Source organism: Babylonia areolata, chromosome 2 (genome assembly GCF_041734735.1).
Source record: "Babylonia areolata isolate BAREFJ2019XMU chromosome 2, ASM4173473v1, whole genome shotgun sequence".
Taxonomy (NCBI): domain Eukaryota; kingdom Metazoa; phylum Mollusca; class Gastropoda; order Neogastropoda; family Buccinidae; genus Babylonia; species Babylonia areolata.
Window position 1 is genome coordinate 21,226,140 of NC_134877.1, and position 27,801 is coordinate 21,253,940.

At 42.7% G+C, this 27,801-nt stretch overlaps 1 protein-coding gene across 2 annotated transcripts; it reads right to left on the reverse strand.

Moving 5' to 3' along the window:
* Positions 1-1,686: 1,686 nt before the first annotated feature.
* On the reverse strand, positions 1,687-26,868 carry LOC143299104 (dye-decolorizing peroxidase YfeX-like). 2 transcript variants are annotated; one of them, XM_076612234.1, is made up of 9 exons: positions 26,711-26,868; positions 19,985-20,205; positions 17,749-17,940; positions 15,803-15,875; positions 13,422-13,583; positions 11,765-11,838; positions 8,638-8,686; positions 6,703-6,798; positions 1,687-3,900 (listed from the first exon to the last, which is right to left on the reverse strand). In XM_076612234.1, exons 1-9 carry the CDS (start codon positions 26,760-26,762, stop codon positions 3,650-3,652), a joined length of 1,170 nt encoding a protein of 389 aa, XP_076468349.1. In that variant the 5' UTR covers positions 26,763-26,868; the 3' UTR covers positions 1,687-3,649. The 2 variants fall into 2 exon arrangements, with proteins under 2 accessions (XP_076468349.1, XP_076468356.1); XM_076612241.1 differs by having other exon boundaries at positions 19,985-20,202; positions 26,711-26,867.
* Positions 26,869-27,801: the final 933 nt, after the last annotated feature.

A 27,801-nucleotide genomic window follows, 5' to 3' on the forward strand; every position in this document is an offset into this window, starting at 1 on the left:
ACCTCCCAGCCCCCCCCCCCCTCCCCCCCCCCTGACCAACCCCCCTCCCACACCCCCCGTTCAATTTTGAGTCGACTGTCTGGCTTCAGCAATACACATGCTGACCAAGATACTGTGGTAACATATTTGCCTAAAACATTAGAGAATTTGGGCACACAGGATTGAATATCACACTCAGACCCTGAGTGGTGGTCTGGATGCTAGTCATTCGGATGAAATGACAAACCGAGGTCCTGTGTGTCGCATGCACTTAGTGCAGGTAAAATTACCCATGGCAACAAACAGGTTGTCCCTGGCAGAATTCAGAAGAAAAATCCACTTTGAAAGGAAAACAAAAGTGCTTGCAGGCAGAAAAAAGAAAACAAGTATGGGTGGTACTGTGCTGTAGCGACATGCTCTCCTTGAAGAAACCAGCTCAAATTTCACACAGACATCTGTTCTTTTCACACAGACATCTGTTCTTTTCACACAGACATCTGTTCTTTTCACACAGACATCTGTTCTGACAAAAGACTAACACAAGATTGCTGCAGCAAGTAAACTGCTGATGCTGAGCATCGGCCCTCATGTAGGAATTTTATTCATTCATGGGCTGTGATTCATGCTCACTTTCGTTTAAGTGGACTTTACATGTAAAACATTTTTTACCCTGCAGCTAAAGCACCAATACTCCATTTTTGGGGGTATGCATGCTGGTATGTTTGTGTTTCCATGACCCGCCAAACACCGAAATGGATGACAGGATCTTAACCAAGCATATTTGATCTTCTGCCTGTATTTTCGAACAAAGGGAGTTCAGGGCATTAGCATGTCTCCATACATGTTAACCTGGGAGATCAGAAAAATCTCCACCATTTAACCCACCTGCAGCTCAAGGTGGGGATGACAGTGGGACCTCAGGTTGAAAGTCCAATGCTCTAACCCCTTTGATATTATGCTTGCAGCAAGGAGTTAACTCTCTCCATACGAACGGCGAAAGAGAGGACGTTAACAGCGTTTCACCCCAATTACCATCATCAAAATATTGCAAGCGGAAGGCTCTTATTCTGAAGACGTGAATGTTGACAAAGAATACCATAATTCTGACGACGGAAGCTAAAGGTTGGGTCATTCAGACACCCACTGGACATCCGAGGGGTCTGTGTTGAGGAGAAGAGAGGACTGGCCGTACTGAGTGAGTTAAAATCTAACAAAAACGTATGCAACTGTCTTGTTGGAAAATCAAAGAGCTTCAACATTTCAACTTCTTCTTCTTCGTTCGTGGGCTGCAACTCCCATGTTCACTTGTGTGTAATGAGTGGGCTTTTACGTGTATGACCGTTTATACCCCACCATGTAGGCAGCCATACTCAGTTTTCAGGGGTGTGCATGCTGAGTATGTTCTTGTTTCCATAACCCACTACACGCTGACATTGATTACAGCATCTATAACATGCGTTATAGATGTGTGTGTATACACATGAAGGGGGGTTCAGACACGTGCAGACCTCCACTCTTTACCTACTAGGCGCCGTTACTGAGGTTCGTACCTGGGACCCAACGCTTTAACCACTGAGCTGTTGTGCCCATCCAACATTTCAACGATAACCCATGTCTGCTTCACTGTGTTACCATTCCAGTGTTCCTTGCGGACAAAGGACAACTGTGAACAGAACTTTCTTTCATTCAGCACAGAATCCAATCCAGTAATATTACAGCAAGCTGTTTATTGACATAGACCCACTCCAAAAATCTAAATCTGAGAGAGGCAGTGTATACAGCATCAGTGGAATTCAATTATAACAACAAAGCATATCTCAAAATCACAGTCGACATCATTTCTGGCTGATAGAGGAGAATGAGACACAACAGAGACATTTCTTGCTCGGGGGAGACAAACAGACAGACTTCTTGTCAGGTTCAACATTGTTCTTCCTTCACAGAACAGGAAACCAAGTTATTTCGACGACTTCATTGCTTCTAGAAAAACGAACAAAAAAAGTTCATGATCACCCAACTGGTCTGTCAATCAGGAATCCCTCCGCCATCTTCCCTCTGACAAGCTGACAGAAATTCAGAATATCAGAAAACGAAACCAATCGAGGCAATCAAGTCAGAAATCACTGCTGCCATTTCGGAAAGAAAAAGGAAAACTGCAGACACAAAGCAGCAGTTCAGCGAAACCTTTCCAGCAGATTGAAACCTGTGCCTGCAGCACTGCCAAGAGAAAAAAAAAAAATCACAGACGCATATGGCATTTTAGTCATGTACACATGCAAGTCAAAACGATGTGCACTCACATCTGCAACTGATCTGTTAGCTGACAAATTATCTGTAACACCACACATATAAATATGAGTACTGTTATAACTGGATTCCACTGGACAGAACAAACATGCTGACTACAAACACATTTCTACTGGTTATAAAGCAGAGAGGAAGCAGGCATTTACACTGACTGACAGATTAACACAGTGTCAAAAGGAACATATGTAATAATATTTTTGTTGTTGTTAGTTTTGCAACAAATACATGTGTAATCTTAAATCATAAGCTTCATGCTTATTACACTGACTGACAGATTAACATAGTGTCAAAAGGAACAAAGGTAATAATTTTTTTTGGTTAGTTTTGCAACAAATACATGTGTAATCTTCACTCATAAGCTTCATGCTTCAAAAAACATGAACAGCAGAAGACATTACATAAAAAAAAACCAACCACCTCCGAACAAAAGAATGAAAGTATACACTTATTTTTTCAACAATGCTGACAACAGAAAGTAGAACTGGAAAAAATGATGACTGACTACATAATGCTGATAATACAGAGAGCATAAAAACTTGAAAAAAACACACAAAAACTGACAATGTAACACCGCTGGCCTACACTAATTTCAGAAACACAGCTCCAAATTAAAAAAAAAAAGGAAAGAAAAAAAAGTACACATAACATTTCAAATCAATTGTCTGATAAACTCTGCTCGATCATATTCCAGAGTAAACAAGATGGCATTGAAAATAATGTTTGTGTCATTCTTCAAAACTGGAATGATCCACTGGCACATTTCACAGGAAGAACACTGGTTACCAATAAGCACTATTCAAGTTCTCCAATGCCATACTACATATTTTCTGGAAAATTATCTTGCAAAACCTTTGTTTCGACTACTCACTGGGTGCATGTGTGTGTGTGTACCTGTCTGTCTGTACTATGAGGGCATGAGAGGTGTATATACTCTCTGATTTCCATCCACTAAATTTTCTGAATCAAACAAATTACAGCAAAGTGTAGATCCTTTGCTAAACAAAACATTCATTATCCAAACTCCACTGGTAAACCAGTGCCATAAATCTGAATCTTTGTCCAAGCAAACAGGTACTGCAGTAATGCTCTGTATGTACAAAAACAATTGTTTTCAGCTCAGATTCAAAATGTAAATATAAACACAATCTCAATTTTTTCCGTAAACAAAGCAGCATGGCACAATTCAACCTAGAACTTGCACACAGCATACAGGCAGGGAAAGTTCATAATTTCAAATCTAAAGTCTGAATATCATAATCATGTAAATACACCATAGTTTGATTTGACACATAATTCCTTCACAGTCCAATAATTCTGACGGTGGCAAAAAAAAACAACCTATGCCACAGATCAAGGCCATTCATTACTCCAGCTTCTTCAGCTCTGCAGTGCCAGGGAAATACCAGTAGGTTCCCTTGACGTTCTTAGAAAATCTCATGATGTCATCGGAGTGGCCGTCCCCCCCTGCCCCGACCATGCGGTCCAGCATGAACTCATGGTTGTAGGGAGAAGCTGCATAGCCGATGAAGAACAGCCCCGCCTCACCAGACAAGGTCCCAAAGGGCATGGACTGTCGCACGATCTGCACCGGCTTCTTCTGCCCAAATGCATTGCCTGCAGAACACAAGGACATTCTTCTCTCACTTGTCTTGATGATGGCAAACCAAAATAACAATATAATGAAGAATTTATCCATATATTTATATAAAGCCTTCAAGAGATGTGCTAATGTGGTTAAAGAATGAGACAATTGTTTCTGAGTGTGCTGATTACGACTGATTTATCTGAAGGTGTCAACTCATTTGTGCTTGTAATTCCTTTATTCCTTAGTGCGTTATAAATGTCATGTTTGTATTTGGATCCCCTTCAGAAGGGGCTGTGGCCTATACTGAATAAACAATTTCATTTCGTTTCGTTTCATTTCTCACTCAAGACTGCTTGATAAACATTCAGAACACACACAAGCACTTTCATCTCTCACTCAGACTTCTTGATAAACAACATTGGAAATCAAGACCCAGTTCATTTTCTCATGTAAATACATGCCGATTCTGTGTCATGTTGGCTGAGAAGACTGCACACTGTTCTTCTTTGTTCACAATTTCCAAGTTCTGTCAAACTGTGAAAATTGTACAATCCTAAGAATAGTCATTCTTTTTTCTTTACTTTGCAGCCTCATTTCTGTGCTGTTTCTGCAGTACTGTCCTCACACCACTCTTCCCAAATCTCCCATTCACAGTCATACCAAGGCTCATTTTTCTGAAGTTCCAGAGGCAGCATCCTACAGTATTTACAAGACAAGTCACTCTGTGGCTACTCACCAGAGGAGACCCTGCACTGCTGTCTGACCACTTTTGGTGGTGTTCAGTATTGCCTATTCTGATCAACATATGCAGGACAACACCTACCACAAGCTTCCAAATGACAACTGCTGATTTTAAAAAACCAAAGTGAGCGTGCACATTCCCTGGAATGGAGACCACAACCACTTCCCTCTGATGATAATTCCCAAAGAGTCTCACTCAAACTCATTATGGGAACTACTACTACTTCTTCGTTTGTGGGCTGCAACTCCCATGTTCACTTGTATGTACACGAGTGGGCTTTTCGTGTATGACCATTTTTACCCCGCCATGTAGGCAGCTATACTCCGCTTTGGGGGGTCTTATGGGAACAAAAATGGAATCAAACTGGAAACTGAAGTCACTATGAGAGCAAGTCATGGAAGGATACAGAACATGGAACAATTTTATTTAATTTTTTTTTTTAATCAATTTATGGCAGGTGACAATGTGAATGACAATGTGAACGACAATGTCACAGCAATCCAAACTGATTTCAACCAGTCTTCCCACAGCACACTCCACTCTGGGAAAAAGGTAGCTACCTGCCAAAACATCCCATAATATACCTCTGAATGGGACTGACTCAACATCCTCCAACGTCAATTAATCCATGAGCTCCTGACCCTTTCTCACAGATGCTGTCATAAATGTTCCACTTCTTAAACACACGTTCGCTTTTATTTCCGGACTTTTTTTTTTTCACCTTACTCTTTCACACAGAGAAATCTGTTGTGATAAAAAAAGAAAAGAAATACAAATACAAATAAACCTAATTTGAACCCCCAAAACGGAGCGTGGCAGCAGCCTACATGGCAGGGTAAAAAATGTTAGCATGTAAGAGCCCACTTGTACATGTGAGTGAATGTGGAAAATTGCAGCCTACAAGATGCAGATGAAGAAAAAATAATTGTTCTTTTTCGTTCCTTTATCATTTGCCATAATTGTATCCAACTCCTCCACCTTATTCCTTTTCCCCTTTTTCTCTCTCAGTTTTTGCCATTCCTGTATGATATTTGTCAAGCGCAAATATCATTCCACACACCCCTAACTTGCACACACACCAACCACTATCAGCTGCCTTTTGTCTATCCTGTCTTTAACTTCAATTTTTTCAAAGTACTGCTGGTCTTAGTAAGACAAAGCACATTTCAGAAACCACTGCTGCTTGCACTTCCCATCACCTAACATACAGGTTAATAAGGGCCACAGAGAAAAAACCCCAGAAACTTCCATGAAAGCTCAAACTTTATTCGCACAGCATTCATTCAACGCAAAATACGCAGCAACAAAATCAGAAAAAAATTAGGAACACAAAGTGCATGTAGTCAAGAATTTCCCATTCTGTTATTAAACTCCATACACTTTTGTTTACTGTTTCCACTACTCTCATCAGCTTTAATGAGAGATCCCAAATCCACACTTTACTCTCAATCACTTTTGCTTTCTTTTGTAAGCAAGCCTTTTCCTACATGTTCATTATAAACATTTCTAGAGTGCCAGTATGAAAGTATGGAAAATAAAGAAAGCACAAGTTATTTTTGCCTACCTTCTAGCAGTTTTAAGTTGTGGTAAGTGCTATTGAAGATTATACAATTAATTAGACGGGCGCAATAGCTGAGTGGTTAAAGCGTTGGACTTTCAATCTGAGGGTCCCGTGTTCGAATCTCAGTAACGGTGCCTGGTGGAGGGTGGAGATTTTTCCCATCCCCCAGGTCAACATATGTGCAGACCTGCTTGTGCCTGAACCCCCTTCATGTGTATATGCAAGCAGAAGATCAAATACGCATATTAAAAATCCTGAAATCCATATCAGCGTCCAGTGGGTTATGGAAAAAAGAACATACCTGGCATGCACACCCCTGAAAACGGAGTATGGCTGCCTACATGGCAGGGTAAAAACAGTCTTACACGTAAAAGCCCACTCGTGTACATATTGTACAACTGAACATGGGAGTTGCAGCCCATGAACAAAGGAGAAGAAGATACAATTAATTACACAAACACATGCATGGACGCACATGCACACACGCGAGTACACACACACACACAGATAAAAAAATTGAAAGATTACCTCCAGTCATGCGAGCGACGTGCGAAGAAATGCTCTTTCGGTTCAGTTCCACGCTGTCTGCACGTGTACGGCCCACCCAGCCCTCCATTGTTTTGTCTGCAACGACACACACAGCGATATACTGTGTACCTGACCAAAGTACCCTATTCCATCGATCAATATCTGTTTCTTCCATACATGTTCAGGCACATGTGTAAGCGTGTGTTTGTACGCACACACGTGTTAGTGTGTGTGTGCACACCCGCTGTGGTGAACGCTCTGTGATACTTGTGCAGTTTTTTTTTATGTCTGTGCTCCATTCTACATGTTGAAAAGTTTCGTTGGTGTGGGGGGGGGGGGGGGAGGGTGGTGAGAGGTATGGGTGTGAGTGGAGGGGAGGGGAGGGGAGGGGAGGGGTGGTGCGTGCATGCGTGCGTGTGGCGTGCACATGTGCATGTCTCCATGTGTGTGGATGAATGCAAGGAAGAGAGAGAAGGGGTGGAAGAGGGGCTGCTCTTCTTTTTCTCTCTCTCTTTTTTATTTTTTTTTTTTACAAGACGTTTAACTGTTTATATCATAAGGATTTTAATGTTACTGTGATAGCGATTTTAGTTTTCTGAATTTTATTTTGAGCTGAGATGTTTGATTTTACTATTAGGGGGATGCTGATCTTAGTGATGATGTGGTTGATTTTTTTTTTTATTACTTGAATTGATGTTAAAATGCCTGTGGTTGATGCTCCCATGCCATGTTGGTTTAAAATCTGCTTCAATGTTCTACAGATTAGTATCAATTTATATTGGTTTTACCACTATATTTGTTTGCTCACATGAATATATAAGTGTGCATGGGTGCTTGCATATTGGCAGGTGTGTGTGTGCGTGCGTGCGTGTATGTGTGTGTTTTAAAGGATGGAGAGTTATCGGACTTGCTTTGCTATGACCGAGTTGAGTGTTATTTTGTTATGTGTATGTTGTATGTCAAATTTTACTGTTTTGTTTATAATTTGTATGTATCACAGACTTCACCGCACTTAATTTCTCTTCAAGATAATAAAGGTATTCTGATTCCGATTCTGATTCTGCGTGTGCGTGTGTGTGTGTGTGTGTGTGTGTGTTTCCAAGCATGCGAGCGTGCATGTGTGTAAGTTTGTTTTTGCGTGCTTTGTGTCTGTGACATAGACATTGCTCCCTAGACATCGCTTCCTGGGAAACTGATGCCCTTGACCGCTCTTGCTGGAGGATGCTGTGCTCTAGTGGCATAAAGACGTTTGAAAACAAGACAACGCTGGCCATCAAGGAGAATCGTGAGCGAAGGAAGCAGGGCTCAACTTCTGGAGACGTTTTCCCTTGCAACACATGTGGGAAGTGCTGCGCATCCAGAATCGGCCTCTTCTCCCATATGAGGACACAAGCCGACAGATAAGCCTGCCTGCCTACTCATCCATCGGACTGAAGGGAGACTCCATCTGCTTTGTGTCTGACTGGACAGGTTTTCATTCTCACCCGACGACCCATCCCATCAAAAAGATGGAAGTCTGCTTTGTCTACTCATTCGTTGTGCCAATGAGACTCAAACTATATATGCAGTATCATCATTATTATTCTTATCATAATCAATTACTGCCATTTTGGTCTTGTACACAACCACCTGTACCCAGATAATATTCACTCATCTTTTCACTGCGGTTATCCATTATTATTATCTGTATGATTTACCATCACACCCTGTGTCTCACCTTTCTCTTGCATTCACCTTTTCACAAATGTATCCATTCATTTACCTTTCATTGCTATTAACCATTATCATTTCTACAATTTTCATTCGCACTTAATCAGTTTTTGTTTGTTTCTCGCCTTTCTCTTGCATTTGTCTTTTCACAGGAATATCCAGCAACTTATCATTTCATCACCCATTATCACTTGTATCATTCTTCACACTTTGTTCATTTCTCACCTTTCTCAGATCCAATCAAATTCAGGTCATGGATCCACTTCTGGGTGATCTGAAACAGATAGTGACATTGCCATCACCACAGGCCACATTCAGTGATGCTGTCATTACCACAGGCCACATTCAGTGACACTGCAATCACCAAAGACCACATTCAGTGACACTGCAATCACCAAAGACCACATTCAGTGACACTGCCATCACCACCTTCCACATTCAGGTCATCACCACAGTCCACATTCAGTGACACTGCCATCACCACATGCCACATTCAGTGATGCTGTCATCACCACTGGCCACATTCAGTGACACTGCCATCACCACATGCCACATTCAGTGATGCTGTCATCACCACAGGCCACATTCAGTGACACTGCCATCACCACAGGCCACATTCAGTGACACTGACATCACCACAGGCCACATTCAGTGACACTGCCATCACCACAGGCCACATTCAGTGACACTGCTATCACCACAGGCCACATTCAGTGACACTGCTATCACCACATGTCACATTCAGTGACACTGACATCACCACATGTCACATTCAGCGACACTGACATCACCACAGGCCACACTCCGTGACACTGCCATCACCACAGGCACAGTGACACTGCCATCACCACAGGCCACATTCAGTGACACTGCCATCACCACAGGCACAGTGACACTGCCATCACCACAGGCACAGTGACACTGCCATCACCACATTCAGTGACACTGCCATCACCACAGGCCACATTCAGTGACACTGCCATCACCACAGGCACAGTGACACTGCCATCACCACATTCAGTGACACTGCCATCACCACGTCACATTCAGTGACACTGCCACCACCACATGTCACATTCAATGACACTGCCATCACCACAGGCCACATTCAGTGACACTGCCATCACCACATGTCACATTCAATGACACTGCCATCACCACATGTCACATTCAGCGACACTGCCATCACCACAGGCCACATTCAGTGACACTGCCATCACCAGACCACATTCAGTGACACTGCCATCACCACTGGCCACATTCAGTGACACTGTCATCACCACATGCCACATTCAGTGACACTGCCATCACCACTGGCCACATTCAGTGACACTGCCATCACCACTGGCCACATTCAGCGACACTGCCATCACCACATGTCACATTCAATGACACTGCCATCACCACATGTCACATTCAGTGACACTGCCATCACCACAGGCCACATTCAGTGACACTGCCATCACCACATGTCACATTCAATGACACTGCCATCACCACATGTCACATTCAATGACACTGCCATCACCACTGGCCACATTCAATGACACTGCCATCACCACATGTCACATTCAATGACACTGCCATCACCACTCACCACATTCAGTGACACTGCCATCACCACTGGCCACGTTCAGTGACAATGCAATTCAAATCAAATCAAATTTTGGTGCTTGGAGCCTCCATGATCACTATGGCTATCTCAAGGCTATCGCCACGTTAATACCTTCTACAAGTCAAGGGTAAAAAACAAAAACAAAAAACAACAACAATAAACAAGTCACTGCTTTAAGCCTTCCACTCAAAGTTTAAACAACCTTCCATAGTTTAGAACCTTCAAATCTGATTTAAAATGTTCACTTCTTTCAAGAAGTCCATCAGCGTCCACGGAGGGACATCACGAAACAAAGTCTTCAGAGAAACCGCCGTGTAATGAGTGACACTGCCATTACCACAGGCCACATTCAGGCCACATTCAGTGACACTGACATCACCACAGGCCACATTCAGTGACAATGACATCACCACAGGCCACATTCAGCGACACTGCCATCACCACAGGCCACATTCAGTGACACTGACATCATTTGATACATTCAGTTGAGTTTTTAACCACAAGGGCAGAGCGATTGGGAAACAGGTAAAGGGAAGTAACTCAGGATGAACTGACGAGACAGACCAGCAGCTCCTACGAACACACATCATACTTCTCTCAACCTGCATCCCCTCCAAAACAAACGTTGTCCATGTGCATGTTAACCCTAAGATGTTCTTCAAATGCTCACAAACGGATGGCACAATAAAATCTTACATGTAAATGTTAAGATAACACTCAACATTGTACTGCTACCATGAAAATTCCCCGCTTCACGCAGCATTGAATCGAATAGTTCAGCTTTCTATATGTTTGTCAAAGCGATGAATAAATCATAAATGTGAATGAGAATGACTGCTGGGTTTGAATGTGCCTTCTGTACTAAAATCAAAGAAAATGACACAAAGCAGACTAGTATAAAGTTAATTCTAGTCTGGAACATAAGTTTCAGCTATGCATTTCACACAAAAAGTAATAACATATTATTTTAATTCAATGTTATCCTTTTCAGAAGAAATACTAGTAAAATAAAGTACAGAGAGTGATAATGACTGAACAAAGTGTGGCGTGAGTGGGAGGCATGCACATTTTTTGCCCACATCTGCTGATTTGTAGGTACCAGTTTTGTCCAGGCGGAGTATCTAAGTATTCTGTTTTTTGTGTGTGCTGCTCAACTGCATATCGTACCACAGAATGTCCAAAGCCTTTTTAATGAGGGCTGCTTATTCTTTGCATTTCTGACTCAGCCGTATTATCTGAATGGTTCATGGATAGCAGATCAATTATCCCTACCCTCTATCATGTATATCAGATTGATTATATCAAGACTCAGACTATGTCAGTCTGAATGTATCAAACACTATGTTTTATCTTCAACACATTTCTAACCACCTTCTTCTTCGTTCGTGGGCTGCAACTCACACGTACACTCGTATGTACATGAGTGGGCTTTCGTATGTATGACCATTTTTACCCTGCCATGAAGGCAGCTATACTCCGCTTTCAGGGGTACACTTCTAAAAAAAAAACCACACAAACAATAACAAACTACACCTCTGATAAGAATATACATCAAGTGAGTGCATGCTACATTTCTAATCAGTTTTAGAGTCATGCATGTGTGTGAATGACTGGTGCGAAAGCGCCTTGATTTGTCCCGGCACAAGATTCAGCGCAATATAAATACCATTATTATTATTTATTATTATTATCATCATAATCACTTTTCCACACTATCTCTCTCTGTCAGGTTCTCACCACATAGCTGCCTCCTGTTGCCTTCTCCACAGCAACTTCTCTGCGGTCATCTTCATCAGCAGGATTCTCGGTCCCTGAAACATTTGTGAACACAGTCTGTAAGCACTGGTCTCTTCCCTTCCGAAACACAGAGGCATGAGCTCAGTCAGCCATACGCTGGATCGTTTACATTCATCAACAGGTGCGAACCACAGGGATGTATCTTCTCCCCACTCTCCTTCCAATCTACTCCATCCATTTTTTTTTGTTTTTTGTTTTTTGTACATACTGTAAACTCCCTTGTAATCAAACTACCACCACTTTGCATAAATTTCACCCTTAGGTTAGGATTCTTGTTCTTGTTCTTCTTCGTTCGTGGGCTGCAACTCCCACGTTCACTCGTATGTATACAAGTGGGCTTTTATGTGTATGACCATTTTTACCCCACCATGTAGGCAGCCAAACTCTGTTTACGGAGGTGTGCATGCTGAGTGTGTTCTTGTTTCTATAATCCACTGAACACTGCCATGGATAACAGGATCTTTAACATGCGTATCTCATCTTCTGCTTGCGTATACACAGGAAGGGGGCTCAGGCACAAGCACGTCTGCACATATGTTGACCTGGGAGATCAGCAAAATTCTCCACCCTTTACCCACCAGGCACCATTACCGAGATTCGAACCCGGGACCCTCAGATTGAAAGTCCAATGCTTTAACCACTTGGCTATTGCACCCGTCAGGTTGGGAGCCCATTCACTTAGTTTCACCACACAGCACTTGCCGGACTGGGAATGAGGAAAGAACGCTAGCTACTGAAACAAGACGCCGTATCACAGAGTAACATCATGCTCTCACCTGATTTTGCAATGACACATCAACATCCCATACAGGCACTCTTTTCTTTATCTCAGTACCTACATTGGCACTGCTTTTGCAAAGCAACAAGATCACAAACAGCAATTAACAACAGTACATGATAATTTTCTTCTTTTTTTTTTTTTTTATTTCAAAGTGGAGGCTGGGCATTTACAGGGTATTTTACCCCATGCACAATTTTAAAAAACTCAAAATGTGGGGAGGGGTGTCAACTGGACAGTGGGCATTTATAAGGTAGTTTACAGTATATTCAGAGTGGAGTGATGGTCTTGAGGTAACGCGTCCGCCTAAGAAGCGAGAGAATCTGAGTGCACTGGTTTGAATCACGGTTCAGGCCGCCGATATTTTCTACCCCTCCACAAGACCTTGAGTGGTGGTCTGGGCGCTAGTCATTCGGATGAGATGATAAACCAAGGTCCAGTGTGCAGCATGCACTTACCACACGTAAAAGAACCCACAGCAACAAAAGTGTTGTTACTGGCAAAATTCTGAAGAAAAATCCACTTCGATAGGAAAAACAAATAAAACTGCACGCATTGAAAAATACCAAAAACTGGGTGGCGCTGCAGTATAGCGACGTGCTCTCCCTGGGGAAAGCAGCCCGAATTTCATAGAGAAATCTGTTGTGATAAAAAAGAAATACAAATACGTCCATGCTCCCTCGCTCTCACTCACACCAACAGAGTCATGACACTCATTAAAAACACTGCATCGCATGCGCTCATTTCCGGCACAGCCCACATACATTAAATTCTCAAGACCTGGATCCCTCTGTCAAGCCACCCAGTCTACAAACCCACCATCAATGAAGCCCGAAAGGTCGCGTCCATTGCGGAAGACAAAGCTGTAGATGTCCTCGAAGCTTTCCACGCTGTCCTTGGGCAAGTTCTTCAGCACCACCTGGCCCAGCTCAAACAGCTTGCTGATCTGGTGTGACTTGGCGTGCACAAACACATCACCGCCTGCAACAGGCGTTCATTATCACAGTGCACGAACGCATCAGTATGAACAGGTGTGGGGTGTTTATCATCACAGTGCACAAACACATTACCACCTGCACAGGTGTTCAATATCACAGTGCACAAACACATCACCATGAACAGGTATTGGGTGTTTATTATCACAGTGCACAAACACATCATCATGAACAGGTGTTGGGTGTTTTATCATCACAGTGCACAAACACATCACCACCTGCACAGGTGTTGTGTGTTTATTATCACAGTGCACAAACACATCACCATGAACAGGTGTTGGGTGTTTATTATCACAGTGCACAAACACATCACCACCTGCAAAGGCGTCCATTATCACAGTGCACAAACACATCACCATGAACAGGTGTTGGGTGTTTATTATCACAGTGCACAAACACATCACCACCTGCAAAGGCGTCCATTATCACAGTGCACAAACACATCACCATGAACAGGTGTTGGGTGTTTTATTATCACAGTGCACAAACACATCACCACCTGCACAGGTGTTGTGTGTTTATTATCACAGTGCACAAACACATCACCATGAACAGGTGTTGTGTGTTTATTATCACAGTGCACAAACACATCACCACCTGCACAGGTGTTGTGTGTTTATTATCACAGTGCACAAACACATCACCATGAACAGGTGTTGGGTGTTTATTATCACAGTGCACAAACACATCACCACCTGCAAAGGCGTCCATTATCACAGTGCACAAACACATCACCATGAACAGGTGTTGGGTGTTTATTATCACAGTGCACATATACATCACCTTGAACAGGTATTGTGTGTTTATTATCACAGTGCACAAACACATCAACACCTGCAACAGGTGTTGTGTGTTTATTATCACAGTGCACAAACACATCAACACCTGCATCAGGTGTTCATTATCCCAGTGCACAAACACATCACCATGAACAGGTGTTGGGTGTGTATTATCACACAAACATAACACCTGTACATCACCCATTCATAATCAACATGAGAAGTATGTTGTTATGTGCAACATTTTTATCAAGTTTATGACAACTGTGGTAACTGTACTTTTTCAGTTTTTGGTGGGAGTTTTTTCCCCCAATTTTCAGTGCACTGGTATTTCAGTTTAGTCATACTTGAAACACTACTCTGATGGGTTATCATTACAAGGTCAGCTCAAATAAACGAACTGCACACTGACGGAAGAAAGGCATGTTTACTCGTCATAACTGTCAGCCCAAGGGAAATGGGCCAATCCACCTCCTGTTATTTAAACATAAGGTGCAAGAATATGTAATCCTGATCATATCAACTATGAATTCTTGAAAAGCCACAGGTAATCTATAAAACTTATCTATCAAGAAAAGCATTAATTTCTGTTCTGATACATTCTGCTCATGTAGATCCACATACATGCACACACACGTGCGCGCATGCGCACACACACACAGCATCAAATCAAATGTTGCTTACAGGCCAGCAAATCACACACTCACACAGATATAATCATGCACACAGCCTGTCATTTAGTAAAATACACATATGACTAAATAACCAGTCAGCTTCAAAGAAAGCCATCTCCTCTTCTCTCAGTTAACAGAGCAGGCATAATTTCTTTAATTTTTTTTTAGCTTTTTTTTTTCTAAAGAGAAGCGGTGGAGTGATGGCCTAGAGGTAACGCGTCCACCTAGGAAGCGAGAGAATCTGAGCATGCTGGTTCGAATCATGGCTCAGCCGCCGATATTTTCTCCTCCTCCACTAGAACCTGAGTGGTGGTCTGGACACTAGTCATTCGAATGAGACGATAAACTGAGGTCCCATGTGCAGCATGCACTTAGCGCACGTAAAAAAACCCACGGCAACAAAACAGTTGTTCCTGGCAAAATTCTGTAGAAAACTCCACTTCGATAGGAAAAACAAGTAAAACTGCATAAAGGAAAAAATACAAAAAAATGGGTGGCGCTGTAGTGTAGCGATGCACTCTCCCTGGGGAGAGCAGCCCGAATTTCACACAGAGAAATCTGTTGTGATGAAAAGAAATACAAATCATACAAAATAATAATACAAATAAATTTGTTAAGTGCATGAAGTACACCTGATGTGTCTCATTCGAAGACTGAGCCAAAACAAAACAAGAGTGGCGGTTCTTCACTGCTCCTGGACGTGCCAGAGGGCATCGCAAGCAGTCAGCAGTCAGTCAGTCAAGCAGACTTACCTGTGCTAGGCATGTCCCCCAGGGCCCCCTTGCGGTGAGGGTAGTGATAGGACTCCTTGGTTTTGCCAGCAACCTGAAGACAGGGATCACAGTGGTAAGGACGAATCATCGACGAAGAGTCATGGGGAGGGAGGCAACTCCACTGGGACTTCCCACTGCTTTCTTCCAGCGTTGCCAGTCACACCCCACAAACTACTTTCATGATATATATATATCCAAAAGCTTGTGCTGGCAGTGGCATTAACTGTTTCCCCACTACCACTGGCATGGTAGTATCTGAAACCTGGTGCTGGTGGTTCTGAGAGGGTTAACAGTTTGTATCATTTGATTCATGACTAGTCCCACTGCCAAGTTCAAGATCCAAAATGCGGTACTGGCAATAGGAAGGGGGTCAACTGGTTGTCAAGTATGAAATTTCATTTTTTTCTTTCTTGAGTTTGCCAAGCATTTGCATTTGACTAGACGGTGGGAAAGCTTGATGTGTGAGTGAAGTGAGATGGATGGTGTTTTTTTTGTTTTTTTTTTCCATACGCTCATAGACAGCAACAGAACACTCTCATTGTAGCACTGAGACGATGAGGTTTCCTGCCCTAGGACCTCTCATTATGGTTCACTTCTGTCTGGCAACATTGTATTGTATTGTATTGTATTGTATTACCCATTTTTGTCACAAAAGATTTCTCTGTGTGAAATTCGGGCTGCTCTCCCTAGGGAGAGCGCGTTGCTACACTGAGAGCGCCACCCTTTTTTTTTTTTTTTTTGCATTTTTCCTGCATTTTTTTTGTTTTGTTTTATTGTTTGCCTATGTAAGTGTTTTTTTCTACAAAATTTTGCCAGGGACAACCCTTTTGTTGCCATGGGTTCTTTCACATGCACTAAGTGCATGCTGCACACGGGACCTCGGTTTATCGTCTCATCCGAATGACTAGCGTCCAGACCACCACTCAAGGTCTAGTGGGAGTGGGAGAAAACTCTGGTGACTCTGCCAGGATTCGAACCAATGCGCTCAGATTCTCTCGCTTCCTAAGCGGATGCGTTACCTCTAGGCCATCACTCCACAGCTGACTGATCCATTCTCAATCACAGTCACGAGCTGTACAGGTGAGTTCACTGTCATTTGAAAATCGCCAAGTTAACCTTTAAAAAAAACCCACTTTCTTAGAATCATTACATTAACTATGGTTGGAGTTCCAGAAATGTTTCCTTTCTATCCCATTTCCCCCTTCCCATTCTGTCCACCGCTGGCTTTCATGGCAATGTTGGTTCGTAGGTGATAATTTCATGTTTTGGTTTTGCTGACGTGTATTCTTGATTTGGCTTTTTGACTTTGTGTTTTAGTGATCACCATTTTGAAGTTAACATTCCCAAAATATATCTTCTTCTTAACTATATGTCAGGGGGGATGAGTGGATATCAAGTAAAGTCCTGATCAATTTCTTATTGTTAACTTATAAGTTCCCTTCTGTGACAAGTATGATGGAACTTCAATGCAAATACACAAAAACATGTTCATTAATTATGCTAATACACATGGATCCAATAAATGAAAAAAAAAGTAGTGTAGACACTTGAAATAACCATGTACATCATTTCCCTATAAAATGATTTTTTAGGGCTATGCAAGCTGAGTATATTTGTATTTCCATAACCCACCAAACACACATAGATTTCAAGATCTTTAATGGCCATATTTAATGTTCTGCACGAAGGGGCATGCTGGGGGAGGGAGGACTGAGGGGTCGGGGGGGTCAGGGGTGGGGGTTGGGGTGGGGGTCAGGCACTAGCAGGTCTGCAACATATGTTGTCTTGAAAGCTCAGAAAAAAATTCTCCACCCTTAACGCACCAGACACAGCCATAATCTGAACCACGTACCCTGGGATTTTATGTCCAGAGCTCTTGCTACACAGCACTTACGTGCTGTCACCAGTCTGTTACCTGTACCTACCTGGCTGTAGAGGTTGGGGCCGAAGCCGACGCCCGCAAGCACCTCGTCATCCTCGTCCCTCATGGTGGGGTCACAGACCTCATCCACGTACTTCTGCAGCTTGGCCATGACACGGGCCACCTCCCGTGGGTTGGCCGTGGGCTTCAGGTTGATCCACAGGTACAGTGCGTGGTCCTTCGTTTGTGAGTACACCTGTGTACATAGGATATACGGTTATTATTATTATTCTTCCAATGACTACAACACCTATAAGAATCAAATTCTGGATTCTGAAAATGCATTTTTTTTTCCTGCCCCATCATCTGCACCGTTTCAGTGGCATTACTCCCACGCCGCTCATTTAGATTCACCCATACACGGCCACACCCAGGTTCGTCCGTCGCAATTCCAGCGTCGGCAGTCCACAGGGAACCATCAATGTTAGGCCGCCAGGAGGCCACACACCAGAGGAGACCCTGCACTGCTGCTGAGTCACTTTGGTGGTGTTCAGTGGTGCCTGTTCTGATTTAACTTACTTAGGACACCACCTACTAAGCCCCCTACTAACGACAATAATGGCTTAGTCGTGGAGCCAGACTGAGTGAGCGTCCCTCCCTCTGGTGTGTGGCCTCCTGGGAACCTAAAAGAAATAGTTCCCTGTTGACTGCTAACTCTGAGGCTGCAACAGACAAACCTGGGTGTGGCTGTGTAGGGGGAAATAAGAATAAGTGGCATATGAGTAATGCCACTGAAATGGTGCAAATGGTGGGACACTGAAAAACAAAACAAAAACCAAACATACATTAAGAGCAGTGTTCATCAAAATGCTACTGGCAAAACTATATTCTCTCTCTCCTGTATACATACATGTACGACTCCGTGATCAGGTGTGCAAGCGTACAGGACTCAAGTTTACATCCGCACCAACACAAACTTCCCAGAACACCACTGAAAGATCACGACAGGTTGAAAATATTACCGGCATTTTCCTCTCCAACATTTCATCCCTTGCCATGCAAACTTATAACTGTCACCCTGGAGCCTCAACCTGTGTCCTGTTCAGGCAAAACAAATGGATACGACTCAGTGGATTACACTACTGTTGTCACAAAGGTTTGTTTTTTGTTGTTGGTTTTTTTATGCTCTCCTGGCCCCCTTTTCCTCACTTTTTTTAATTTTTTTAATTTTTTTTATACAATTTTACAAATTCCTTTTTAGCAATGAGGATGTTTCAGCTTGATTTCTGTCAGTGATGTTCAGTATACTTTTATAGAAAACAAAAACAAAAACACTTATACACTGGGGAAAAAAAAGAGATACATATACACATGGTGCTGTACTGTTACTACACACTCTCGAACATAGTTGAAGGGCAATTTCACACAGAGAAATCCAATGTAACAAAAAGTAATATAATACAAGATAATGCTGACAAAAACCAACCAACCAAACCCACATTACAGGAAAAAAAATGAATACATTTGCTGGCACAAAAAAAAACGAAAAAAAAACCCGGGGGTGGTGCTAAACTGAAGTGACGCACTGTCCCTTCAGAGAGCAACTCCATGCAATACAATAGATACAATACAACACAAAAGAACAGAATACAATACAATACAACAGAATATTGCCTTTGTATTACTCTTTTTGGGGTTACGCTGCTGGCCAGGCATCTGCTTGGCAGATGTGGTGTAGCGTATATGGATTTGTCCGAACGCAGTGACGCCTCCTTGAGCTACTGAAACTACTGAAACTGTCACAACAGCTTTCTCTGTGTGAAATTCAGGCTGCTCTCCCCAGGGAGAGCGTGTCGCTACACTGACAGTGCCACCCTTCTTTTTTTTTTTTTCTGCATGCAATTTTGTTATCCTATCAAAGTGGATTTTTCTACAGAATTTTGTCAGGGACAACCCTATTGTTGCCGTGGATGCTTTTACGTGCGCTAAGTGCATGCTGCACATGGGACCTCGGTTTATCATCTCATCCAAATGACTAGTGTCCAGACCACCACTCAAGGTCTAGTGGAGAGGGAGAAAATACTGGCAATTGCCGGTGTGATTCAAACCAGTGCGCTCAGATTCTCTCGCTTCCTAGGCGGACACGTTACCTCTAGGACAACAATCCACTCCAATACCTCTAGGCCAACACTCCAATACAATATACAACACAATACAATCCCACACAAAGAGGCACTCCCACACAACGAGGCACCCTCCCCCCCCTCCCCCCGCCCTCTACCCCATCAACCCCCACTGACCGAGGGCTGCGACTGCGGAGGACCGGCAGCACTGACGCTGACAGATGGCATGGCGTCCTGAACCGTCTTCACCGCCTGCTCTACGGCGGCCGAGGGCTTTGATCCCCAGACCCTGTACACCCCATAGCCAGCCACCCCCACCGCGGCTGTGGCGGCCCCCAACAGCAACGGCGTAGCCTTCCTGCCCGCGGTGGACCTGGTGCTGATTGGTCGGCAGCCTGCTGGACGTGTGGTATGGAACAGGGGAGGTTAGAAAGGGTCTAGGATTGGTGTGTGGCTTGTGTGTGTGTGTGTGTGTGTGTGTGTGTGTGTGTGTGTGTGTGTGTGTGTGTGTGTGTGTATGGTGTGTGTGTGGTGCGTGCGTGTGTGTGTGTGTGTGTACATAAGCGCGCGCGTTGTGTGCAGTGTGTGTGTGTGTGTGTGTGTGTGAGTGTGTGTGTGCACATGCATGTGCGTGTGTACTTTCGTGCATGCATCTGTGTGTGTGTGTGTGTGTGTGTGTGTGTGTGTGTGTGTGTGTGTGTACATGAGTGCGTGCACTGCGCGTGTTGCGTTGCGTGTGTGTGTGTGTATGTGTGCGTGTGTGTGTGTGTGTGTTTGTGTGTGTGGTGTGTGCGTGTGCATGTGTGTGCATGTGTGCATGTGTGTGCGTGCATATGTGCAAGTGTGTGTGTGTGTGTGTTGTATCATATGCAACGCATAACAGCATACGACAGAAAAGCATGACCATGAGTATGTGTTCATGTATTCACAATCATGAAAAGTTTAGCAAGAACCTGATAAAGGGCTTTGAAACCAGCTAAAATCCTTTTTTTTTTTTTTTTGGTTCTCTTTACTCAGTATGACTTCAAAAAACCCATACCTTTTCTACTGGCTTCATACAGTTTTTTCCCCCAAAAAAAATTCAAAGGGAAATATTTCCAAACATCAGGGTGAAGTATAGTTAAAACTCAACCTTTACTCCCTTCTTTGACCAACATCATCAAAGGCTGAACATAAATTTGACCAATCCCTTTTCACAGGGAAGTACTCCAGCCAGCTGACACCACAGGCAGGCATGGTTTATTCTATGACAAAAAAACACACATCCATACAGGATATGACCCTGACCAGCTATGACCTCTGGGCGTCCACAGGACATGGCTAAGACTATACTGAATAAGGCACACTCTAATAGTGCATGCGTACTGATATCTGTATAGGGTTGCAGATAAGATTAGTATGTGCATCATGACATGGTTCAGACTATATTCAAAAAGGTACACTCTAGTGGTGCATATACACTAATATCTGTATAGTAGTTTACAGATATGATGAGTGTGTGCATCATTAGAATGACACTGTGAAAGTCTCCTGGGACCCCCAATGGAATCATGGAAGAAGAGTTGGACATACCCATGATTTTTAACTCAACAGAAGCTCTGAATAGATATCACAGACACAGACACAGACAGACACACACACACAGTGGCACGCGCGCGTGCACACACACACACACACACACACACTACTCTCTCTGTTTCTCTCTCTTTTACATCTTTGAACAAAATCAGCCAGACATGGTCATGTCTGGAATTCAACCTTGACTCACTTCTTTGACCAGGATGTGGCCAACTGTTATCAAAGGCTGGACATACTTTGGCCAGTTCATTTTCACACAAGGAAGTACTCTGACCAAATGACATCACTGGCATAGATTATTTCAAGACTGGGCCAAAAACAAAAGAAGAAAAAGATCCATACAGGATGCGATCTTGATGGGCTATAACTTCGAGGCTTTCACCAGACATGGACCAGACCATGCTGCATCGACACGCACTATGTTGAAATACAATGCTGGAGTGTATCCAATGCCACCATCTATTTGTTCAAACCTGGGACTGCAATCTGTCTTACCAAACTCAAAGTCATTGCTTCCCCTGGAATTACTTTTGGACTGGGCATTGTGTGCAAAGCATATGGCACATGTGTCACTGTGGGTGTGTATGTGAGTGTGAGAGAGAACGAATACATGTGTGCATGTGCGTGTATGTGTGTGGTGTGATGTGTGGGGTGTGTGTGTGTGTGTGTGTGTGTGTGTGACAACACTTGACCAAAGAATGTATATTTGCAAGCATTTGCACATGAACATGCATCTATCATTTGCACATGAACATGCATCTATCATTAAAATTAGATCATGAACTTGCAAAAGAGCTTAAAATCCAGTTAGAATTCATTTCCTTATTCTATTACTTTGATAATTAGTCATAGAGTCAACATCATTTTAACTGATTTCATAGTTTTCCCGCAAGTGGAATGGAATTTTCAAACAAAGGATGCAGAAAATGTTATGCATGCATGTAAATTACGTGTGAATGTATGCATACTTGTATGTGCATAAAATAAAGCAATATTGGTAAACACACACACATAAACACACACACACACACACACACACACACACACACACACACACACACACACAATCTTGGAACAAAGTCAACCAAACTTGTTTGGAATTCAACCTTGACTCACTTCCTTGACCATGACATTACCAACATTATCGTTATCAAAGGCTGGACATACTTTGGCCAATCCCTTTTCACAAGGAAGTACTCCCAACCGAGACACACCACATGGACTGTTTATAATAATAATAATAATAATAATGGTATTTATATAGCCGCTGAATCTTGTGCAGAGACAAATCAAAGCACTTTCGCACCAGTCATTCACACGCATGCATAACTCTAAGACTGGAGAAACTGAAGACAAGGAAGAGGCAGGGAACGGAGGCTATTTTATTTAAAGACAGAACATAACCAGGTCCATGCAGGACATAATGCTGAGGGGCTATAACCACCTGGCTTCTTCAGCACATGGGTGAGACCACACTGTGCTGACACACACAAAAACTGAAACATTGAGTGAGCAGTGTACTGAATGCCATTTACCTGCCACACAGCCATTTGTTCAAATCTGGGACAGCAACCCATCGTGTTTCCCCTGCAGTTAGTTTCCAGGCGTTGCGTGCATTGAATGTGTACATTTGCCGCTTTGTGTTTGGTTGGTCATTAATTCAACAACGTAAAAAAAAATTTGTGTGTGTGTGTAAAGATGAGACTGAGTTTAAGAGCATATGTGACAGGAAAGAAATTCAAAATGGGCAAGGAAATTTCAGGGATGGAAACAAAGTAAAAGAAAGATGTACTAAACCAAAAACAAAAACAAAAAAAAATTCACTGTGTGTGTGTGTGAGTGAGCGTTAAACAAACTGAGTGAGATGAAGAGAGAGAGACAGAGAGATTGAGTGAGTGAGAGTGTGTGTGTTTGTGTGTGTGTGTGTGTGTGTGTGTGTGTGTGTGTGTGTGTGTGTGTGTGGTTGTGTGTGTGTGTGTGTGGGGGGGGGTGGGGGGGGGTGGGTTGTGTGTGTGTGTGTGTGTGTGTGTGGTGGAAGCGTGCTGAGTGGTCATCCAGAACACGGGGACACAGCTGTGGTCAATCAATACACATGTGATAAATCATTTCTTTACATTTGCATTTGTATTTCTTTTTATCACAACAGATTTCTCTGTGTGAAATTCGGGCTGCTCTTCCCAGGGAGAGCACATCGCTACACTACAGTGCCACCCTTTTTTTTTTCCCCCTGCATGCAGTTTTGTTTTTCCTATCAAAATGGATTTTTCTACAGAATTTTGCCAGGAACAACCCTTTCGTTGCCGTGGGTTCTTTTACGTGCGCTAAGTGCATGCTACACACGGAACCTCGGTTTATCATCTCATCCGAATGACTAGCGTCCAGACCACCACTCAAAGTCTAGTTCAGGGGGAGAAAATATCGGCGGCTGAGCCGTGATTCAAACCAGCGTGTTCAGATTCTCTCGCTTCCTCGGCGGATGCGTTACCTCTAAGCCATCACATCACTCCCCTCATGCACAGCAGTCCAGCACTGATGTGCGTGTACACCATGGAAGAAGCAGGCAGCAGCAGAAAGACACTGCATGGCAGCATCACTTCCGCACACTGTCACTATAAAAACTGGGTGGCTGGGAATAGTGGGATAGACAGGAAAAGGCTTTTTTCCCCAATCATTTTCATTCTAAACCACCCCGTGCTCAACATGACAGTGAAATACAGACTTCTGATACTTATAACAATGTATATAACCTGCATTATTTATTCGCTGAACATTGTTGCTGCATCTCTTACTGCACTCTCAAAGTGATTATTTACAATATTGCCTGCCCGGTAAACAATATCATACAGAAATCGGACAAACACAAACACTGATGCCAAACAAACGTAAATGCTATCAGGAACTATTAAAGAAGGTTTTCTGGACCATTAAAAAAAAATCTGTTTACATCCGAGGACATAGTACATAATCAGTTATGTGTTTTAAGGTGGAAATACATTTTTTTCCAAAGCATAAGCAGTTTACAAAATTTTATGAGATAATAATTTGCATCTAACTCTAAGTATATGTATACATATACAGATAAACATAATCAGCAGGCAAGGGTTAACACAGATGCCTACTGGCACACATTTCCTAAGTCCATACTTAAGCAGATACCTGGGTTATACAAGACCAATGTCAAGGTCACTGCCTGCTGTGCTGTGAGTGTGTCAAGCTGAAAATACTGGCTGGTTCACTGAACTGTGATGTCACGCTTGACCTGTTGGCAGCCTGTTCAGTAACTGCAGCTTTCTTTCTCAGCAAAGTCCAAAAGCCTGAGTTTTCTTTCAGATGCATATGCAGACTAGTGATATAAAAAAAACAAAACCAACAGCACTAACATTTCTATGTTATGTAATCCATAAACTATAAAGTATGCCAAGTTGTTTTTTTTTTCAATACCTGTACTGTTACCAGGTCATGCTGAATTATCTTAAAATGTTTCAGCTCATGTGATGCTGATGATTTTTTTAGGCTCAATAAACCAGTACGCAAAAAGCTACAATCACTGTCACAGCCAAGATATGGAACATATTCTTATCATCAGAATGGTTCAGTTTCATAGAGTCAGAATGTGTACAGGTCCACTGACTATAAACGCTACAAATCCATGGCATGTAGCCAGTTAGTATTACCCCCATCTCACCCCCCTCGTTCCAAGTTATACAGAATAGAAAAGAATATGCCTTTATTACCAGGAATATTGGAAGGGGGGGGGATAGTACATAAAAAGGTACAAACATTAATCGAAAATCATACACAAACACAGATACAGTAGAACTTAGGACACATACGTGTACCTATCAATTTAATAACTTGTGCACACACACACACACACACAAATTTGAACATAAGCTGCATATCACATATATGGTCTTTATTTGTCAGTGTCACACAACCCAATCAAATGAAATCTAACTGACTGAAGTATTTGAAAAACTGACAAATGGTAATTCTTTATTGATTTACCCCACCCCCTTTCCCCCTCCCCTTGCAACAATCATTCAGCACACAACTTCCACCTCTCCAAAAAAAAAAGACAGAATGAAATGTGTACACAAAGAGCATTGTATGACACAATCTTCTTCTTGTTTGACTTTATCCATCAATCTGTCAACACTTGACATTTACCCAATGGCACACTCCAGCAAAGTATCCCTTAACCTCCACACCTCATTGCTGTCTGTTCTCAAATTTCTGATGGTGAAGATACCTGTCACTGATTGTGGGTCTCTCAGCCTTTTTTCTGCTTTTTTTTTTTTTTTTTTTGCTGCGCAACTGCATTACATCTCAGTGGGGTTTTTTTTTTGTATTTTTTTTAGTCTTACAACATGTAAAACTTTAAAGAAAAATTTAGAAAGAAAAGCCTCATTCAAAATCAAAGCTGCAATATTAAAGCATTTCTGGCTCACTGCTCACCCAAAATACTGAGGGTGGGGACAAACTTGATCTTGTGTAACATTATTCCAAAGGTGTATTATAAAAAAAAAAAAATAAAAAATTAGTCACAGTGAATTCTGGATGTTGTACAGATTATTCCAAAGCTGTATTACGTTATTAAAGTGATACCTTGATATTGGTTCTGTAATGCCATAAAAAGGGGCTTCCCTTAACACTTGCACTTTTGCGCCGCCAAACCTTCATGTAAAAGCACACACTTGGTAAAAAAAAAAAAAAAATTATATATATATATATATATATATATATGGCAATACCAAAATTGAGCGTTTTAAGTTAAATGTCGAGGAGAACCTGGACTGGCTGCGCGCGCGCACACACACACACACACACCATACGGATTGTCAGTTTTTATTTTCATTTTAAATCCCTGATGAAAATTACTGGAATATATCTTATTCACTCTGCTACAAAGTGTATCACCACAACAGCACTTTTTAACTTTCCATCAAAATCTGTGACTAAACTGGGCAAAGTCCGAATACAATGTTGGTGCGACTAACCACACACACAGAACAGATTTCTTGTTGTCAACTTTCTTCTTGTTTTGACAACTCATTGACTGACACTGTGAGGCCCTAGTTTAATGTTGGAAACAGACTTTCACAATGAGACGACATAACCTCAGAGACCTCAGCTTATCTGCCGGGTCGTTCATTTTGTTTGGTTTTGGCTACATAACACACCATGAGCACTTATCACTGCGAACCGAAACTCCAAAAAATACAAAACATTCCGACGCATGACAAATAACTTCGTCGCGTCCTTAAGCTGTGTCTTTGTAGAGTTAGCTTTTTTGTCATGTTGCAAAGCATTCTTTTTACTCACCTTGTCTTACCGCTGATCTCAACAGCGTCAAGGAAGAACGGAGCGAAGCCATGTTTTTAGGCAGCGGTCGAGGACGTCTCTTTTTCCCGTGTTGATCCTGCACTGACGCAGCAGAAACTAACAGGTTCGCCGAGACTGCGCACACCCACTGATATATATTTTTAGATCAGTGGCGCACGCCTTCTCGAAACACGACCGTGACCGTGACCCCAGAAATGACCTGCCCTCATTGGATCATTGGTCTTGTGAAACCGGGAATTTGCAGGCCAGGACCGTGATGTTGTGAAACTTAAAGGCCCAGAAAAAAAAGAAAAACTAATCGCGCACCAAGATTTATTGCCGATTTGCTGGAAAGTTCGAGGGCTACTGTGGTTTGTTTCCCTGAACATTAATTTTTGTCGCCAGCGACAGTGAAGATAGATACACGTACAAGTAGTGTCGCCTGAATCACAGATAAATCAATGCATTTTGAACAGTGAATAACAACGCGTATTATTGAAGTCGTATACTCCATTTCATTTTGTCACTTTTCATTCTGACAAGAGCAACAGAACAAAGTAGACTGAGGATAAATCTCACACGCGCGCGCGCGCGCGCACACACACACACACACATATATTTATACGCGCACATGCAGGCTGACGCACACCCGGCGGCAACGCGCACGGTCACTGACTAACACACACACACACACGCCCACGCGCGCACACTGTGCCACACACACACACGCACACACACTATGTGTGTGTGTGTGTGTCAGTGTGTGTCGCGGGTGTGTCAGTGTGTGTGTGTGTGTGTGTGTGTGTGTAAGCTATTATATCGTCTCTGTGTCTCATCAAGTTGAGTCTAGCTGAGTCTCAGCTTTCACAGATTGTTCCCGGCGGTGTGGCGTTACGTTCAAGGACGCTGCACTTCAGTCGTTTCCCAGCATCAGTCAATCAGTGCATTTGACAGTCTCGGAAAAGTAATGCGTAGCTCAGTGAATTATTCATTCAAATGTTATTGATCTGGATTTACAATTATAAACCGATCACATTGAATGACCGCGGTCTGAGTGTCAGTGATTAAACTATTGCCGAAATTCATGAAAA